This window comes from Podarcis gaigeae (assembly GCF_964106915.1).
Source record: "Podarcis gaigeae genome assembly, chromosome: 1".
Classification (NCBI taxonomy): Eukaryota; Metazoa; Chordata; class Lepidosauria; order Squamata; family Lacertidae; genus Podarcis; species Podarcis gaigeae.
In genome coordinates this window covers 45,014,689-45,034,964 of record NC_139678.1, presented here as the reverse complement: position 1 = coordinate 45,034,964, position 20,276 = coordinate 45,014,689, and the positions used below count along the sequence as shown (strand labels likewise).

Genomic DNA, 20,276 nt, shown 5'->3' with positions numbered 1-20,276 from the left:
AGAATTACTTTTCCCTAATTATGAGAACACTCTGTAGTTATTTCCTGAAAGTATGGGGTGTGTCCCTAGGAAGGATTCCCACAAACACCTCTCCATACCCATCATGAGAGGACCAGTGACTGTTTAACTAGCTTTGCCAGCCAAAGAGACCAGAAGCAATGAGTGCAGAATGAAGCAACCTCACATCTGGTCTATGGAAGACTGGGAATTCTGAAACTATGAGCCTGATCTCCTCAGAGTTCTCTGGATGAATCCTAGGCACTAACATGAGTCATCTCCCTCATCCCTTCCAGTCTGTGTGTTGCCTTTCTGTCACAGCTGTTGCATCTTCTGATTACACCACTGCCATGTTTTATAAAAGGTTCCATCAACCTTTAAACTTACCAAGCATATACTCATCTTCGATGCCAAACGTTTCCAGTTCCTTGGGGAATTCTACCCAAACAGGCCTATGTAAAGGAAGAAAGTGGACTTTTTAGAAGACGTGCACTAGTATTTATATGAGAAACCAAGGGTCACTATTTTCTGTTTATAATTTGAATGTTATGTAAATGCTATTTTAATCATTTACGATTCACAAGGATTTATAGTAGTCCCATAACAACTTACGAAGCAGAAATTAGTCTCTTTAATTCTGAGCTTACCTCATGACTGGCTCAGCAACTGTATGTGCTCGATAAAACAAAGCATAGAGATATGGAAGAAGGGAGTAGCGCTCCTTGATAGCATTTCTGATGATCCGCGTGTTCTCCTCACCAAACAACCAGGGCTCACGGCGCTTGGTGTTCATATTGGCATGGCCTCTAAAGAAAGGCTGTAGGGCTCCAGCCTGATACCATCGAACTAGCAGCTCTGGTTCTGGATTTCCAATAAATCCACCCACGTCAGCTGGATTTCAGAAAAAGTATGAATTGGTTTCTGAGAAAGGGTTGGAAAACACAAACTTCCCAGATTCTTTCCCAGTTGGGCTGTATTTTCAGAAAAACAATTTTCCCCCAACACAGAAACTACTTCAGAGAAGAAGGAATAAGGAAACTATCAGAAAGCTGTGACCCCAAACTGGATATGCATGTATTCCAAAAATCAGGAGAAAGGATGTTAAGCTCAGTGGTAGAGCGCATGCTTTGCAGACATGGCTCAGCTGGTAGGGAGGAGCCACAACATTAGCTTCCTGCAAGTGTGTCACTGCCAGTTAGCAAGAGGGAGAGGAGATGGGGAAATCAGCACAGGTGCACTGGTGGGAGTGCCAAACTGGCTCTGCCAGTGTGCCGGCATCATGCCAACCTCTGCAGCCCTCCCTCTTCTGGTAACTGGCAGGGACTCACCTTCCAGGAAGTTAGCACTGTGACTTGACTCTACTCAAGAATCATAGAATTCTATTATTAGAAGGGACCCTGAGGATCACCTAGTTCAATGCAGAAATATGCAGCTGTCCCATACGGGGGTCAAACCTGCAATCTTGGCATTATCAGCACCACGCTCTAACCATAGAACCATAGAATTGTAGTGTTGGAAGGGACCCTGAGGATCATCTAGTCCAATCCCCTGCAATGCATGAATATGCAGCTGTCCCATACGGGGATCAAACCTGCAACCGACTGCAGGTGTGCAAACTGTTACTATAAAGTGCGTGCTCTACCACCAAGTCATGTCATGACCAGTTTGCAGCTGCAGGTGGTTCTACCCCACCTAGGAAGCTGTTTGTGATTTTTTTGTGAACAAAAGCACCTGGTTCATACCCTGGAATACACAGATCAGGCCGGGAAAGACCTCGGGGAGGCTCTGCCTGTCATCATAGACCATACTTGATTAGATGGAGCAATGATCTGACTTAGTATAAGGCTGTTTCCTATGTTCCCTGTGGATGGACACCCTCTTAAGGTCAGCTATAACTCACCATATGAAAGTTAATATATTTAGATTTTTAAGAAGAAAAAAAGTTAATCAACCGAAATCTCTAAGCAGTATACATTATGGAGTATAAAATCATTATCAATGATACCCAGACAAAAACAGCAAAAAAGGAAGAAAGAGTAAACTAAGACTAAACTCTGTGTCTGGATACTGTTGTTGAAATAATTATGATTTCAGCTGGCATCTAAAACAATACAGTGAAACTTCTTTCATTCATAGAAATAATTGAGACTTTTGAAAAGGCACAAGTGAAATGAGCTCAATTGCTTAGTAAGATGGAGACTGCAACCCAACGCATCCCTTACCTCCACAGAAAGAAATTCCTGCCATACTGATTGTCAGCAACATTGGAACAGAGATTTTCAAGTACTGCCATTGTGCTTTATTGTCTCCAGTCCATACGGCACCTAGAAATATCAAGTTCACAGTGTTTGTGGACATTGGGTGTTGAGTTCAAAAGATATCCATAGGTTTTACTTCTAAGCAGATGAGCATGAGGCTCATGCTATATGTGTGCAGATGTTCAAATCCATATGTTACCCTTATCAGCTGTTTGATAATGACTCACATGAAATGCATTGTGCGATAGGTCAGCCATACATCACATTTGATCCCTGTTCTGGTGTCTGCATGGTGACAAGATCAGTGTCAGTTGTCACACTGTTCTTGATTTAAGAAGAACAAGGATAGAGGAAATGCACCCTAAAATCAGGCCAGCAGTTTTTCCACTCAATCCTCAACCCCTGAAAAGGAAGTTGGCAAACAGACTGATTTCAGTCTGATCAGCACATGTGTCTTTTTGATGACAGCACTCAATACATGGGTCATTGAGATAATAACACGATCTCTCAAAACATCAATGAGTGAGTTACAATCTGGGTTTTCAGCGTCTTAAAAAACTACCTATTGCAAAAACCTGAAAGCTACAGCCCAATATTAAGTTGCTATTTATTACTTATTTCCAGCCCTATTAGACTCTTGAGTTGACAATGTTCCTTATTTAACTTATAACATTCCTTCTTTAACTTATTTGCAGTACAAGAAGATGCAACAGCTTAATATTATGACAACTCCACAGCATGACAGATGCTCCAAATGTCTGAAGTCTCAAATTCAATCATTGGCATTTCAAGCTAAAGGGGTTTCAGATAGCACGAGCTGGCAAAGACCTCGTTCTGAGGCCCTGGGAACCAACAGAAAAAGATACAGTGATATGTGGACAGGATTTCAAAAATCCTTGGGCAAAGATATAGAATGAATTCTGCCAATGTCCCTCAGGAGGAGGGAAGGAGAACAGTATTGTGAGGAACCCCAAGAGAATCTTGTCCTCAAAAGAATGTTATTTGCTCCCAAGACACACCTAGTAAGTTTCAATCAAGACTTAGAAGAAAGTTTCATTCATAAGAAATGCTTTTAATTGTTACAAAACATGATGACTTGTTAGCTGATTGTTATACAAAGGGTTTTCTGCATTTCCCCCCACACTCTCAGACATCTGAGAGTTTTCTGTACGTTTGGGGAACTTGTCTCTCTCACACACGCCTGATTATAAAACAAGACTATATTTGAGGTTAGCCTGCCTAACCGGGAAAGCAAAGTTTAAAGATTATTCATTCTTTCCTTACATTTTCATCCTGCTCTTTCCCCAATGAGCTCTTGGTGGCACACATGATTGTCCCTTCCACCCATTTTAGTTTCACAACAAGCCTGTGAACTGTGAGATAGGGCAGGTTGAGATGGTGACCAGCCCAAAATAAATCTGAGTTTGATGGTTGTGTGGGGATTTAATTGATGTTTGAAGAGGATGCTTGAAAAGGGGAGCTATGTGGTGTTATTCATCATTCTTCCTTATTCTATGCTTACCATACTTTTGTGAGCCAGCAAAGAACGAGCGTGTGAGAACAAAAGGCCTCTCCAGCCCCCCGCTTCGTCTGATCAGTCCTTCTGCAGTTGCCATTTGCTGAAATGCACCAGAGGAAACATGTCTGCTTTAACACAGCTGTTATAACTCTGCTACAGAGAGAAGGCCAGGAACAGTAAAAACACAACAGCATTTCTGGACTGAGAAGAGCCAGATAGAACACCTTAAAACAGCAACAGAGAAGGCTGACATGAATCAATCGCCCTGCGGCATGTACAGGAAAGAACAGGAGCTGGCAAGACTAATTTTTTAAACACACAATCTTCATACAGGAAGGGTTATTGACAGTATGAGGCATCATTTCTAAAAGTAAACAGATAAATTTAAACATGGAAGGAATACAGAAAAGAATGATCTGTTTTTGAGGGAAATGGGCTTGTACAGTCTTAGACTAGTACAAGGCAAAGTATAAGACAATTACAGATAGGTAGCCGTGTTGGTCTGCCATAGTCAAAACAAAAAAAATTCCTTCCAGTAGCACCTTAAAGACCAACTAAGTCAGTTCTTGGTATGAGCTTTCGTGTGCATGCACACTTCTTCAGATACACTGAAACAGAAGTTTCCAGACCCTTCTATATAGTGAGAAGGTGGGGAGGGGTATTACTCAGAAGGCTGCCTATCACCCATTCCCATTTTTTTTTATAAGACAATTGTGAGACATACTTCTTGTTGAAGCCACGATAAATTACTGTAACTATCATTTAATGGTATGCTTTTGTTATTCTTAATTAAGAAGAGTTAAAATGTATGTTAAAATGTAAAATATACAATAGCAATAATTAATCATCACAAATCAGTGGCATGAGGATTGGAATTGAAACTGTTCACCTGCAAAGGCCATACCTGGTAGAAACCATAGAGATTATGGACTTCTCGATGTTCCCATTTGCCATAATGGACAGCATCCTTCTGCATGGTTAGCTCTACCCCTCTGAAGACTGAGGGCTCATTCATATCATTCCAGGCAAAAAGGATTTCAGAAGAACCCTATCAACATTTTAATTGCATCAAAGTTGTTGGTTTAATCCACAATTAACAAACACACACAATCTGGGTAGGTATACACATGCTTACAAAGCTCTCAAAAATGTAAAGCAGACTACTCTAAGGAGAGGAAAGCAGTTGTCAGAGAAGCTTCTCTTGGACTCTTATGGGCTTCAAGATTAGGTGGGATCTATCTACCCATTAGGGATAGATTAGGGATACCCATAGGGACGCGGGTGGCGCTGTGGGTTAAACCACAGAGCCTAGGACTTGCTGATCAGAAGGTCGGCGGTTTGAATCCCCGCGATGGGGTGAGCTCCCGTTGCTTGGTCCCTGCTTCTGCCAACCTAGCAGTTTGAAAGCATGTCAAAGTACAAGTAGATAAATAGGTACCGCTCCAGCAGGAAGGTAAACGGTGTTTCCATGCGCTGCTCTGGTTCGCCAGAAGCGGCTTAGTCATGCTGGCCACATGACCCGGAATCTCCCTCAGCCAATAAAGTGAGATGAGCGCCACAACCCAGAATCGGCCACGACTGGACCTAATGGTCAGGGGTCCCTTTACCTTTTTATCTACCCATTAGAATTAGTGGTGGGAAAACTAATATAATATAATTAGCAATATAATTAGCTTGTTAAATTACTAATCCCATGATAAAAGCTCAGATAAAGCTTCTCTGTTATTTTTAAATAACTCTTAATGGATTCAATATGAAAACTGCATAATTATGAGTTTTGGAAGCACCACACTATACAATGAGTATATCTCAGATATTTGCTTTGTCATTTGCTTCTGACAGTGGCAACCCTATATTTTTTATCAGCTGCTGGCTTCTTTGGAGTTTTCTAAGCAGAATGCTTATAGGGTTTTTTTCTTTTTTCTTGGGGACCCTTGGGCAACTGGGACCAGAATGAATGAAGAACATGCACAACACAAGCAAGTTTCCTTCCAGGTTAGCATCCCAAATGGTAAAATTCCCATATCACGTTCAACACAAAAGGATTTGGAATTGGTTAGACGCTACAGCTCTCCAATGGAACTTGCATGAGCCAAGTTGTCCCTTTGGTGTCATATGCAGAAACGACTGCGTGGAAACCTTTCGCTTATCTTAGTATATTTTGGATCAATCCTCTTCCTCGGTCATCAAATGAAAGTCCCTGTTTCTTACTTTTTAAGAGCTTGGTTTTTCTGCCAAGGATCTTGCCACACAGGATCATGAGAAAAGAACACAAACCTTATATGCACTGAAGGCAAATTGATCTGCATACCATTCTCGGACTTCAGGATTGGTGAAATCCAGGTAAGATGAGAGACCTGCAGGTGTGAGGAAATTATGACATTTGCAGGACTTAATTCAGGATGGCGGCTTATAAATATTTAAATAAATAACATATGGCCTTCATGCTGTGGTTGACAAGTACAATGCTAAAATCTCCTACTAATATTCAAGCAAATACAATAATACAACAAAGAGGGTTTTTACATACACCCGCCACCAGCAAATACTAGCTTCCTATAAGAGATTTTTCCTCAGAACCACAGCATAAGAGGAAAGGGTTTTATTTTCCAGTCCTTGCCTGCTGCAATGCTGATAATTATCAGCCACCAACCCAGCTGATGCTATTTTTTATTTAACATCACCTGTAGTTTGTCTATTTAACTTCCAACTGTGGAGACTGGAAGAGTTCACTATATTACCCTCTTCGTGCACACTCTGCAATGTTAGTCTTGTTGTTGGACATCATGCTTACAGGCCAAATGTCTATATCTTCCTATACATATAATAAAAATGTATGGTGTCATCATGCACGTCCAGGCAAGCTGTTTTATAGTGGTGGTGGGGAGGTCCTTCACATAGCTGCCCTGTGAACTGCCTGCTCCCTCCTTTAAAAGAGAGTTGGGCTTGAGACAAAAGCGGAGAGGCCTCGGTGAGCTGTGGGTAGATAAGGGAGGGGGGCTGAGGTGTAAAGGGGACTTTGTCAGGTGAGGGGGAAGGGCAAAAGGCTGGTGAGCCGAGTGAGCAAAGGAAGCAGCTCCTAGTCTTAGAATGTTGAAGCTGTTGCCATCATTGCTTTGCCATGATCAGTAAATAGAGACATAGGGTCTCTTGGATCCAGCTGTCTGACACCTGGTAGCAATACCTGTTTAAATAAATTTAGAAGTATTGAGGAAATTAAGGATCAAGAGCTTTTTTTAAAAAAAAAATGTCAGTGAGGAGTAGAAGTCATTTTTTTATTTTCTTCAAACTTCTGACCATAAAAAACCATTTAACCCTTTTAGAAAAGGAATTATATATCACATTAAGTTTTCAACACAAATTTGAAAAAGGAGAACAGAAAGACAATATCACACACACAATTAATGTACAGAATAAAACTTATTTCTATTTATTAAGAAATTTTAACATCCATAAATGTCAGTCATCAGATTTGTAAAAGTAAAGGAGGGGCTTTATTACCTGGCCAACAAATGCCCTCGAAATCTTTGCCTTTACGGTCTTTTACAAAGTAACCTCTTTCTTTTGCTTGTGAGTATATGGTATACAGAGGATCAACTTTAATATGGGGGTCCAGAATGACGACCAGCTGCCAACATGAGAGAAGGCACAATATTATCATGTATGGATTACCATTATTTACATCCTGCCTTTCAGAATACAAATCCTTCCGAGGTGGCTTACAGGTAACGTTAAATTACATATTTTTAAAAATGCAACAGACAGTATCAAGGTATTAAAAAGTCACCAGGATCCGTCCTACAGGACAGTTGAAAGTATATCACTCTATCTGGAGAGGGGAGGAGTGGAGAATGCCCAGCTGGAACAAGCCCTGAGATGGTCTTCATCTCTCTCCCTCTCTCTCTGGAAATCCTGCCCAAATGGCAGCTGATGATAGATGGCACTGCCTCCCACTTTCTCCTGGCATTTCGGAACTGTTGATTGTTTAACGTGCTACAGCAAGTTTAGTATTAATTCAAACATGCTGCTGGAAGGCTTGAACGATCTCATGGGGCACCTAGGCTTTGCAAATGGCTAATACCATTGGAAGCACTTGATTTCAGCTTGTAGAATAACCTTAACATGGAGATGGCACAAATATTCTGAGCCATAATGGTGTGGGGTGGAGCCACATACTGCCCCCCCCTTATAGACACCGCTGCTACTTACCTGCATGGGACTGGGGCAGGTAGTGATGTCAGGGGCCCAAAGTTGCACCAATAGCACTGCCCTGCAACCCTGACCTTGAGGGCCTCTGTCCAGGTAAGCAGCAATGGCGGCAGTGTGGTGAGACTGGGTCTGCCCCACCACACATATAACTACTGTGTTGTATATCATAGCCCCCCCCTCACGTTTTTGTTAACAGAATAGCAACTTTGCATCCAAGCCGCAGGATTTGTTTTTAAATTATGGATGCGAATGGATCAGGGGCGGCCCTCCCTGTTTCACCACCTGAGGTGAAATGGGAGTTGCTGTCTCCTTTCCCACCCACTCTGGCTCTTGCCAAACTTGACAGGACCTCGGGCGCTCCTGGAAGCTTTACCGCTTGGCTTCTGTGGGGCAGACAAGCAGCAATGCCACATGCCAGAATGCCACCCTCACAGCAGCAGAAGTGGTCAGGAGGGTGGAGCACTGCCTTTTTCACTTACACCATCTGAAGCGAGCGCTTGATCCCCCCACCTCGGGGGCGGACTGGCTCTGCCTGCCGCACATGAAGGCCACAAGAGCTGCAGACCTCCAAACAAATGTTTTCTCCCTACTTTCTCTACGTTACTCACCTTGCGCTTTTTCTTCATGAGTATCTGCTTCTGCATCCTCTCGGGATTGCCAAACTTCTCCTTATTCCATGTGAAGTACCGCTTGCCATCTGTGTGCTCAATGTCAAGCCATATGACGTCATATGGGATGTCATGCATATCAAAACCTGCATCTACCCCTTCCACGTCGTCCTCGTCTTCGTAATTCCAGCGGCACTGGTGGTAGCCAAGGGAGAAGAGTGGGGGCAGGGCTTGAGTGCCTAGGGGGGGGAAGGGGGGGGAGAAAAACAATGCTTGCATCCAAATTAAAACCAAAGTCACAATTAAGTGCTAAATATTTATTTTTGCTTGAACTTTCTCAGCTGCATTAAACTTGCTTGAACTTTCTCAGCTGCACTAGAGGCATTAAAAGTGTATAAGAAGAGTCTCATTGTAATGAAAGCAGCACAGAATCCTTTTCCTTACTTTGAAACTAGAAAGTGCTTCGGGCTGCTAATGTAGTTTTGTGAGCAGTTATTTGCCCACCTGCCAGAGGCTAAATCCTGAGGGCACATGGTATGTCCTCCTTGCTGCAGCTAAGCAGATCTGGGCCTGCACAACACTGTCCTGAGTTCCACAATATTTGAAAGGTGAGACAGAAACAAAATACAGGGGTGGGGAGATGTTCCTTTTGGTGAGGGGCTTGTCAGTGTTACCAATGAAGCTGAAGCTGTGACACAGATGTGGTAGATGCAGACAGATGGGGGAATGAACTCGGTAGTGAACTACTGCTGCTTCTCTCTCTCTCTCTCTCTCTCTCTCTCTCTCTCTCTCTCTCTCTCTGCCCCCCCCCCCCGTTACAATGGTTCTATATCTTTAACTGCTTAGAAATAGATCTCTCTCTCTCTTACATACACAAGCTAGGTGTGCCACCTTAATGTTTATTCTTCCCACTTAAAGCAGTTTCAGGATGTACAGGTGAAACTCGAAAAACCATCACAATTATAACAAATAAAGGCTTGACATATCTCGCTTTGCATGTCATGAGTCCATCTCATATATTCCTTTCACCTTTTAAGTTGAATTACTGAAATAAATGAACTTTTCCACAATATTCTAATTTTTTGAGTTTCACCTGCATTTTGTATTGTAAGACAGTACCTGTCAGTTGTGCATACTGCTTAAAAACATCAAAGGGTTGGGGCCCCATTAGGATGAACGTGTCAATTATCCCACTTTCCGACATCCAGCGCACATCGGTTTGAGGAAGCACTCTCTGCTTTGAAGTTTCTGGAGTTCTGGAGGACAAAACCTGTCAAACAAAGCAATCAGAAAAAGGTAACGGTATGGCTTTTGATAGACATGGAGGTCCAACATGGTGAGTTTCGAGGCGCCCGTCATCACTCCGCCTTTCGTTCTCCAGCAGAGGTGAGAGGATGCCCACTCAGCATCCATTCTGCATTGCTCGCAGAGTTATCTAGAATGTCACACTAACCCCCATGCACTGCAGAAGCACTTCCATGCAGGAGCTAGATTCCAGCACTGGTCTCACCTCCATTGCGGCTTTGGTAGCAATCTCCACCAGAGTTTCTGAGGAATTCAGCCAGAAGATCCCAGTGGTTCTGCCAGGTTTGTGAGCCAAGAGCAAGGGCACTGCACCATAAATGCCCATTTTGCTGGGAACTTTGTATCCGAAGACATCCAGGTTATAAAGCCGGTAGACATCACCATCGCTGGAACAGACAGACAAGATGTTTGCACAGAGCACTTGGCTGATGCTGGATGTAGACACTGCTTCTGTTTTTGTCCAATGCAAGGGACTGATGGCTATAGATTTAATACTTGCTAACGGCACCAGCGGAAGCAGCTGTCCATAGAAATGATTTATTATGCTATAACTGGAGTGCATTACACTGTACTTGATGGGAAATGGGGCTCCTCCAAGGCACTGGGATGGAGAAGGTGATGCTGCTCTTCCTCATGAGCACAAGCTACACTGCTGGGGAACAACATTCCCAGAGGACACCCCTGAATGTCCATATTTACTTCCCAAGATGACCTAGTAAGGGACCTTAAAAGGGAACAAGAGCACTTTCCCCAACCCTGATTCTGAACAAGCAAATAAGGGAGAGTAAAGCAAATCACTGCAGCCCCATAAGAGAACAAGACAGCTGAGGTGCTACTAAATCATCAAATCCTATGAAGAGTGGAAGGCAAAAAGAGAGGGGTTTTTTTCGGGGGAGGGGTTGCCAGAAAAGAGAGAGATGGGATAGCAGACAGACAGCAAAGCCATGCTGAAAACTCCACCCACTTTTGGCACTAAATCGCAAGGGACTTTTCTTGTGAATCACCTTGCCTTCAATACTAATAATAAAGAAATATACAGGATTGTACCATAGTCTTCAGCTCACTGTTACTTCAGAGGTGAATACTGTATTGTTTAAACTCTGCATGTTATACAATGACAATTAGAACTGGGATTTGAATAAATACAGACTGTAATCTCTGTTGCTCTTTTTTTATAGTTGGCAGAATGCAATTCTGGCTCCCGGTGAGATCACTGCTGCTCCAGTTAAAGGCTGTCAGCCTCTTTCTAAGCATGTTTGCTCAGAGGTGAGTTCAGCGAAATCCAATTCATAACAAATATGCTTAGGACTGCAACCCACTGATCTCTCCTGGTCTAGGTATCCCTAGACACCTCTGTACCTTTTATTAGCTTATTTGCATACTATAAACCTAGCAGAGCAAAAAAACACCACAGCAACCCTGAAAGGAACAATAGAGCAAGGTGTGAAAACAGGTGCTGGATGAGGCACCAAATAAAACTGTCCCCAGAACTGTTTTTTTTTTCTTTTCTTTTCCTAAATGAGGTATTTGGCAAAAGATGTATTTGCTTAGGGTGGAGCTCTCAGGGAAGAAAAGAATTAATCAAACAAAGCAAAGGTCAAGTTCAACTTGTCCCGCTTTCACTCTGCATGCTCAGGCATCTTTGCTGAGATATGAATGCCATGTGCAAGGATCTACTGATGAGGCTTTACAGGGGAGGAGGGCTCCTCTGTTGACGTCCCTTTCCATCATTTACCTGCGCATTAGTACTCTTCCACTGCTACTGCCTGAGCTGATGCAGTAACACAGAAGTTTAGGTAAGTTCTAACTACACCACTGGGGCAACCCAGTCAGATGGGCAGCATATAAATAATAAAATTGTTAGTGTTGCTGTTGTTGTTACTGGAAAAGGTCAGTAACAAATTGCTAATACAGTCATACCTTGATTCTCGAACAGAATGTGTTCCGGGAGTCTGTTTGACTCCCAGAACCATTTGAAAACAAAGGCACAGCTTCTCATTGGCTGCAGGAGCGTTCTGCAGCCAATCAGAAGCCACACCAGATGTTCGGCTTCTCAAACTCCTTCAGAAACCGGAACACTCACTTCTAGGTTTTAATCATTCAAGAGTGTATTTGTTTGGGAGCCAAGGCATTTGAGACCCAAGGTACGACTGTACACAAAGCTGTTTCTTTAGCGGATACAGCTTTTGTGAGTAAAAAGTAGCATTTTTTACATTTATAGACTACCCAATAGCAACATCCTCTTCTCTATTTTTTGAAAAAACAAGAACCAAAACGAAACAAAAACTCCAGGATGTCTGAGAACAACCTGGTAAAGGGGAAGCTGTGTGAAGAAAAATGGAACCCATGCTGCAGAGGACTAGGAAGCTGCCTGAGATGAGGGCCTGGGAGGCAAGAAAATTAGGGTGCAGAAGAAGCGCGGCCTAAGAAAGCAGCGGGCACTGTAGCAGAGATTTGATTGGTGGAGGTGGCAGAGGGGGAAAAGCTGTCCTCAAGCATCATCTTGAGGAAAGCTTCATATAGGGCTTAAGGAGAAAAAAAGTGCTCCATGCTGTGAGTTGGAGGCAAAGGCTGCTTCCAGATGGGTGTTTATTGTGAGGTGGGTGCTCCTCATGCAGGCCAGTTTTACCTGGCACCTATGCAACATCAAAATGCCATCCTGCATGCCCTGCCCTGCTGCCACTTGCTGCCAATGACCCACTTGCAAGATCTGTATGACCCATTCACAGGATCAAGCCCCCAGCTGGAAGCACCCTGGATGGCTAAAGAAAAAGAACAGAGCAGGCAGTGGCAAGAGAATCAGAGGCCTGAAGACTGAAGGAGGCAGCAGAACTCTAAGGGAAAGAGGAGGGAGAAAACTGAGAAAAGGAGGGAGTAAGATACATTTATTTCTTTATTCAATACATTAAAGTACCACTGAATTACTCGCATTTCTAAGCAGCATACATAAAACCAATGCACAGAAAATGGAAGAAGAAAGGCTTAATCGTGTGCCTGAAGTTCAACAAGGAGGGTAATCTCAGTTTGGGAGAGAATTCCAGAGACTTGGGCAAAGCTGCCCTTTTGTCAGCGTTTTATGCGTACCCAATTAAATTACCTGGTGTTTTTAAGGAGAAGTGTCTCTGCATGCTGAGGTATTCCATAGACATGTTCAAATCCATGTAAAGAAAAATCTAAGCCTATACTGCTGGGACCTGTAAGAAGAATCGTAGAAGTGTAGAGTTGGAAGGGATGCAAAGGGTCATATAGCCCAACCCCCTGCAACTTGGGAATAACAGCTCAATAATCCCTAACAAATGGTATAAAAGAGAGTATGAAGTCAAAATATTGCTCTGGAAACACATGCCGTGTAAAAACGTCAGGGATAGTAACTGATTCACAAGTGCTCTTCGAAGAGGTTCTTTGTCACCTTACTATATATATGCACAGATAGTGGCTTATATTCTGATGGTGCTCAAAAATCACAGAGGTATACAAGACCAATGCGTATGTGCTCACCATTTCCAGCCCCTGCAGTTCAATGTACACAGTCTGAACCACAGCGTATAACAAGCAGAGGAGATGTCAGCTATGGAAAAATGGCTACAGAACCAACAGTGCCAGATTATTTTTGCAAGTGATCCAGCTGACATAGGACACACGAATACATATATTACAGATATTACAAGCAAAATTGAAAGACACTATACTTACCATTAGCTTTTATGTCTGAAAATTTGCCAAATTGTTCTTCCCAGAGACCCAAGTCATCTTGATTTTCCTGCTTGGATAAAAATTATCCAAATCTAAGCTACAGGGCAATTGTATTCATGTCAGCTCTAAGATCAATGGATTTCAGTGGGGCTTACTCCCACAAGAGAGTGTTTAGGGTTGCAGTTTTACTGACTCTGGTCAACTGCCAACTAAGGCCACAGTCTTCATTCCACCACCCTGGAAGAAGGCCTATTGAATTCATTAGCAATGCTAAACTAACTATTCCCAGTTAGAAGGACTGATTTGTCTTTTGGAGAATCCATAAGGCAAAACTCTACAAATAAAAGCTTAGTTTACCTTAGAGGAATTAGCTGATCCTTCTTTCTCTTCTTGCGATGTAGATTTCCTAATTAACGACCCCCGCCCAAAAAAAGAGTGATCAGTTTTTATATTTATATATACACTTGCCTACAAATATGTACTAGTAAGAGTTTTAGGACTGCATCCCAAGATAATTTAACTCCAGCTGGATTGTGGAGACAGTGACATATAATACCTGCTTTGCGGGGCTGGCTGGAGGTGCTCAAAATACAGCAGGCCATTTGAGTTTGTACTCCATACAATCTCACCCTTGCAAACAAACTGTATCTGAAAAGGATTTGCAGTGACGTGAAGTTGCTGGTCTTCATTGACACAAGCCAACACAAGTTTGTCTGCATCTTTCTGCAATACTGTTAGACTGGAAAATGGGAAAATGGCAGTCACAGATAAAAGCTCTGAAAGTTTGTTCCCAAATGCAAACAGCAGCAAATTAAGAAACTGATAATTCTAACTGAACAAAAAACATCAACTTCTAATTTCATTCCCAGGGCATAAATGACTTTTTCACACTTAAATGCATTTCTGGCCATATAGAGCTACACATTATATGCAAGGGTGAGTGGAGCAACAACCCACCCTTGGATTTTGAGGTAACTCAAGTTATGATGTCACTGAAAATATCATAGTACAATCTTATACATGTCTACTCAGAAATAAACCCATGGATTACAGCCCGAATCACAAACATGTGTCCTCAGATTCCACCTATTTAGCAAATTCTGCTTCATCACTTACCTGAGGCAGACAGGTTCTTTAATGAGAACATCAGGGACTTCATATCTTGGTTTGAATGGCACTTTCTCATTAATTTTAAGCCTGAAAATATTGCCCTCTATTTCAGAAATTTCTACTAAAAGAGGTTCCTGGGGATAAGCAGAAAAAGAGTAACAATTAGAATATTCATGGGGCTGCCGAATCACATTGATTCAGTTACCATAATAAGGGCGAAAGCCATGGTGGAAAGAGTTTCTCCTGGCATGTTTTGGGTCACTAGAAATAAAGGCAGTTAATCCCCTCTTGTATGCATCTGTTTGCACAGCAGCAACGATAAAGCATATAAAAATGGAAGTCCAAACCAACCACAGACTTTTGGAGAATATTTTAATGTTTATACTGTTTTTAATTCATTCTATATATGCTTTATCTTATTTGTGGGTTGTTTTGAGTATGTGATGGCAAAGCAGGGTAGAAAATAGTTATTAATAATTCTCACACTTTAGCATTATTGCTTTTGAGTAAGAAATATATGACTGATCTGAGATAACTGATTAATTGTATACTTGTCAAGAAGCTGGGAGATCATGAGCATCACTAATGTTGCTTAATCATAGTTACCGGTAGATGAAGCCGGAGTTTGCAAACTAATGTCTAACCATGGTTAGACTGCTTCAAAGCTATCCACAGTTAGCATTTACCCTGTTGCCGAGGTAGTATTAATGTGCCAGAGAGAGAGAGAGAGAGAGAGAGAGAGAAGGAGCAGTTAGACCCACGGGATGATCCCAGTCCCATAACCATGTTTAGGAAGGTTGTATCTGTACCAAGCCCTGTTCTTTAAAATAATAATAATAATAATAATAATAATAATAATAATAATAATGCTAAGAGTATTTGGACTTGATCCATTTGAAAAACACAATCTTGATGCCTTACCTCAACTGACATTTTTTACAGCACCACCACTGTGGGTTAATGTCCTGAAAAGGAAACGTTAATACAGAGGAGGCATAAAAATTGCCATCTGTGGAATCCAATTGGTGACGTTCCGATACAGTGGAAGCATCTGCTATTGGAATAGTAGGGAAAACATTTGCTGTCCCCACTGCAGCTAAGCTCCAGTGAGTTGCGGGACTCTCCAGGTCAGGGTGGTGAGTGCCATGGGAGACTGCAGAAGCGAAGGGAATCTTCAAAAATGGCCCCACCTCCTTTTCGGTAAGCAGAATTTAAAGTAGTGATAAAGAGTGCAAGCATTTCTGTTTGCCTGATGGAACCATCTTCCCTCTCCTCCTCCCATGTGTTATTCTAGGGTTTCTTCTGCCCCGCCAGCTGATCTGGGTGGTGCATGGGAGGAGGGGAAGGGGAGAGGCCCCATTGAGATAATGGGACTTGTGCAGGCCCCCGCTGGCACAACTATTTAGTTGAATCCAGCCCAAGGGTAACAACTGGGTCCCACCCTGTGTCTTTTATTTCAATTATCTGTGGCTTATAGGGGTTTTTTAATCAACGTTTTAACATTTTAAACTTTTTTAAAAACCAATTTCAGTAACAAACTTTGGAAAGCTAGGAGACAAATTGGTTTAACGAATAAACGAACCCACTTCTTCAGAGGATCTCAGAGTAAAATTAATTAGCTGTGGAAGTAAAGCTTTAACTTCTCACTTGCACAAGAGATCGGTAGTTCCCTGGTCTTGCAAGAATCTCAAAACTGAGTAAATATTACCTGAGATATCACCAGTAAATATGTGAGTAAATATTATCTAAGAAAATGAATATTATCTGGGTAAGTATTATCAGTACAATATTACATAAGCAATAATCTGTAAAGTGTTCAATTTTTTTCTTGATCAGTGACATTCAGACTATATGCCAACCTTGCATTCTTCACTGACTATTTGGAATTTGACGCGGCTGTGGGATAATTCCACCATATCCAGCAATGCTCGGTATAAGGACTTCCCAGGACATAAACATTTCTGACGCCTAAAGGATAAAGAAGAGAGCACAATCAAATTACTTATTTAATGATCCGTGGTGCAATTCTGCTCACTATTAGGCTACTTAAACTGCATTGATTCCAAAATGGCTTAAACAGCATTGCTGCCCAGATTTACATGTTTTCAGAGCTTCATGAACTAGTAACAGTGGGAATCAACTATCTACTTAGGGTTTTCCATATATATGTTAATATATATCATCCTAACCTGAAAATTGAAAATGCTATTCATTTCTCTGGTACAGCTTTCCGCAGCAAAGCACTATTTACAAAACCAACTCTATTTGTGATTTTTAAAAATACTTAGCGGTGTGACCATTGCATGCAGTATTTTCTCCATTATGATGTGCTGGAAATCTTTTAAGAAGTTTTGATGCCAACAAACAGTACTGTTTTACTGGTGTAATGTCCTGGAACTCTGGAAAGAATATAATGTTATGCACTTCTGGTACAGTGGTACCTCGGGTTACAGATGCTTCAGGTTACAGACGCTTCAGGTTACAGACTCCACTAATCCAGAAATAGTACCTTGGGTTAAGAACTCTGCTTCAGGATGAGAACAGAAATTGTGCGGTGGCAGCGGGAGGCCCCATTAGCTAAAGTGGTACCTCAGGTTAAGAACAGTTTCAGGTTAAGAATGGACCTCCAGAACGAATTAAGTTCTTAACCTGAGGTACCACTGTAGTTCTGTTGGCGCAAGCATTTCTGCTTCCCAGATGATGAAATAATCCAATTTCTTCACCCCTGTGCTAGGGGTTTTCCCAACCCTCCAGATTTGGGGGTAGTGTGAGGGAGTATGGGGGCGGGGAGGATGGGAGGGAAGGCGCTGTCAGGCTAGCTGGAGCCCTTCCCTGGCTTTCCTAGAGCACCAGGATAACTGAATCTAGCCCTCCATTTTCCTAGTGCTATGGTTTGCAATGTGGTGTTAGCACACTAGTCATGTGCCTTTAAGAGTGATAAACACTCACATTCCTTACCTGTAGAAGGCAATTTGGTTGCATGTCTTAAAATTGCTTTTGCTCACAGCCTCCTCTTCGACACTAGAAAAAAAATAATGCAGTATAATTTAAGGTGATACTGAGAAAATGAGGTGCCTTCCATAGTTCCAGTTACAGATAGGTAGCCGTGTTGGTCTGCCATAGTCAAAACAAAAAAATTCCTTCCAGTAGCACCTTAAAGACCAACTAAGTTAGTTCTTGGTATGAGCTTTCGTGTGCATGTACACTTCTTCAGATACACATCTGAAGAAGAAGAATTCTGAAGAAGTGTGCATGCACACGAAAGCTCATACCAAGAACTAACTTAGTTGGTCTTTAAGGTGCTACTGGAAGGATTTTTTTTGTTTTGACTGAGAAAATGAGTAAGCATCCCTCTCATGGTGACCATGTTAGCATAAATTCAGGGTGCTTGCAGATGGTTGCTGTTTTCTGGGTAGAATTCAATTCCATACCAGCAACTTCAGGTTGTGCAATTAAAGTGAAGTTGGCACTGCAGTGCAACAACAAGAACAACAACAAAAGACTTTTTGTGCTTAGGAAAGTGCTGGGAAAAGGCATTGGAAAGTCTGGGGTAGCAATGGCTTGATCTAACCTTTGCACAAAATATCAGAATGAATGCATACTGAACAGCTGACGATGTATAACCTTCCTGCAAACTTTGTGTGGACAAATCAGGATAAATCATAATAAACAGGTAATCTAGAAGCGACCTCAGATTGTCCATTATAAAGAGTGTGCTGTGCAAAAGTAGCCTGTAGTCATTGTTTTCTAGTTACTATGTTATATAAATGGAGCCTGCTAGCAATATTTTGGTATAAGAAACTGTTGCTTTTCTTTTCTGTAACACTGGAATCACTTGTTATCAGACAGATATTAAATATGAGCTTCTAGCTGTTTCTTTCACTTATTCTTAATTTTTCATTTACTTGTGTAAATACTCTCTTACAATTATAACCAGTGCTTTTTGTCTAAAAAAATGTTTAGGGGTACTCTCATTTTCCTACTCATATTGAGATACTGTCTCTCAATGAGACAGGGGTACGTGTTTAGGGGTACGTGTACCCTTAGAAAAAAAGCACTGATTACAGTATAACACTTCATATCTATCGTTTCATGTTACCACTCACATGTTACCAGCTGTATCTACGTCTGAAAACAAGGTAACTTAAAGGTGGGTTGTGAGCAAATTTTTCTCTTTAGAAGCATGCACTATGATTTCAACTTAGGTTTGCTAAACAACTACTGCAGAATCATATGGTATTTTACCTTACTTCTTCCTGGCTACTTGATGCCATGATATCCCACTCCCGGAGCTATTTTTAAATAATCACTACCGTTGCTGCCGGCTAGAAGTGGAGAAAAGCCTCCCCAACCAATGGAGAGTTTTGGTTTCACTCTCCCACAGCATGCTGGGAAATGGAGTTTTTGTTTCTCGTAGTCCGGCCCACCGTATATCTTCGCAGTATGGAAGGAGGATGCAAGAGGTTTGATATTTGCAGTGTCTAGACAGCTAAAATTGGCTCCCTGTCTTCTAATCAATACACTCAGCTCTTCGTGTTGCATATTAATATCTTTGTCAGTAGATACACAACTCCTTGCTGCATTTGAAGCAAGATTCTTAGAGAGTACAGGTGGGGTTTTTGGATGAGATTCTCTGCATGCTTATTGGACTGAGTGTGATACACTTCCAATAAAAATGGATAGGCTCACACTGTTGTGATTTAGTAGGCTTGTTTAGACATATTATTTCAGAATTTGATATAGCTATTGATCATATCCCCATATATTTCATTTCACCTGCTTCTTCAGGAAAGGCAAGACACAAACATGATGTACAAAGGCAGGTGAGAGAAAGTCACTCATCTAAGCAGACCCCCCCCCCCATTAATGTGTCACTTGTACCCGTAAAGAGTTTATCATGAACTCTGACTCAAATGAAACTTTGCAAGGTGTCAGGTGCGAGTGGAATTAATAACTCAGGTTAATAATCATATTGTTGCGCAGCACCCCAATCTCCAAGCAGTGTGATACCCCAAGGGTCCGTGCTTCCTTTGGAGTAAGGTATAGGCAGCAGAGACTGTGGTGTCTTTCTGATAGATGGTTTAATTACCCCTCCCTCACCCTCCCACTATGTATAAGGGTCTGGTGACTTCTCTTTCAGTGTATCTAAAGAAGTGTGCATGCACACGAAAGCTCATACCAATAACTAACTTAGTTGGTCTCTAAGGTGCTACTGGAAAGATTTTTAAAATTTTATTTACATGTGTGTGTATATATATATGTATATGTATATCTCAGCCTGAACCAACGATGGATGAGTTTGTCACATTAACATCCCAAGAAGACCATGCTTCCCGCAGCCTAGTCAAACAGAAATCAAACATTGCTCGGACTCTCTGCCTTCTCAGCTTGCTCTTTTTTCAGCTTCTACCTCACCTCACGTCCGAAGCATGACCGCGGCCATGACGTCACGCCGGTGACGTCCCCGTCCCCCGGTGACGACGAGAGGGCCGTGACGTGCGGTGCGCCGCCCGAGCCAATCCGGCGCGGCCCCATCACCCTCCCCGGCCGCTGAGCCTGGCGGGCCTGGGGGCGGAA

At 42.1% G+C, this 20,276-nt stretch overlaps 1 protein-coding gene across 6 annotated transcripts in view; it reads right to left on the bottom strand.

Moving 5' to 3' along the window:
- GANC (glucosidase alpha, neutral C) overlaps window positions 1-20,270 on the bottom strand; it is a 29,213-nt gene extending 8,943 nt beyond the window's left edge. The window contains exons 1-18 of one of the 6 annotated variants that reach the window (XM_083746576.1): window positions 20,115-20,270; window positions 17,658-17,720; window positions 16,559-16,667; window positions 14,706-14,833; window positions 14,146-14,328; window positions 13,947-13,995; window positions 13,590-13,659; window positions 12,994-13,090; window positions 10,102-10,282; window positions 9,711-9,861; window positions 8,592-8,830; window positions 7,276-7,402; window positions 6,052-6,131; window positions 4,679-4,822; window positions 3,778-3,874; window positions 2,220-2,321; window positions 645-888; window positions 385-449 (exon numbers count right to left, since the gene is read on the bottom strand). In XM_083746576.1, coding sequence (XP_083602702.1) covers window positions 385-449; window positions 645-888; window positions 2,220-2,321; window positions 3,778-3,874; window positions 4,679-4,822; window positions 6,052-6,131; window positions 7,276-7,402; window positions 8,592-8,830; window positions 9,711-9,861; window positions 10,102-10,282; window positions 12,994-13,090; window positions 13,590-13,659; window positions 13,947-13,995; window positions 14,146-14,328; window positions 14,706-14,833; window positions 16,559-16,615 — 2,014 coding nt within the window. In that variant the 5' untranslated portion in view covers window positions 16,616-16,667; window positions 17,658-17,720; window positions 20,115-20,270. Of the gene's footprint in view, window positions 1-384; window positions 450-644; window positions 889-2,219; window positions 2,322-3,777; window positions 3,875-4,678; window positions 4,823-6,051; window positions 6,132-7,275; window positions 7,403-8,591; window positions 8,831-9,710; window positions 9,862-10,101; window positions 10,283-12,993; window positions 13,091-13,589; window positions 13,660-13,946; window positions 13,996-14,145; window positions 14,329-14,705; window positions 14,834-16,558; window positions 16,668-17,648; window positions 17,721-18,944; window positions 19,092-20,114 lie in introns of those variants that run through there. The other 5 variants (XM_083746577.1, XM_083746573.1, XM_083746572.1 and 2 more) reach the window with 5 other exon arrangements.
- Between the last annotated feature and the right edge of the window lie 6 nt (window positions 20,271-20,276).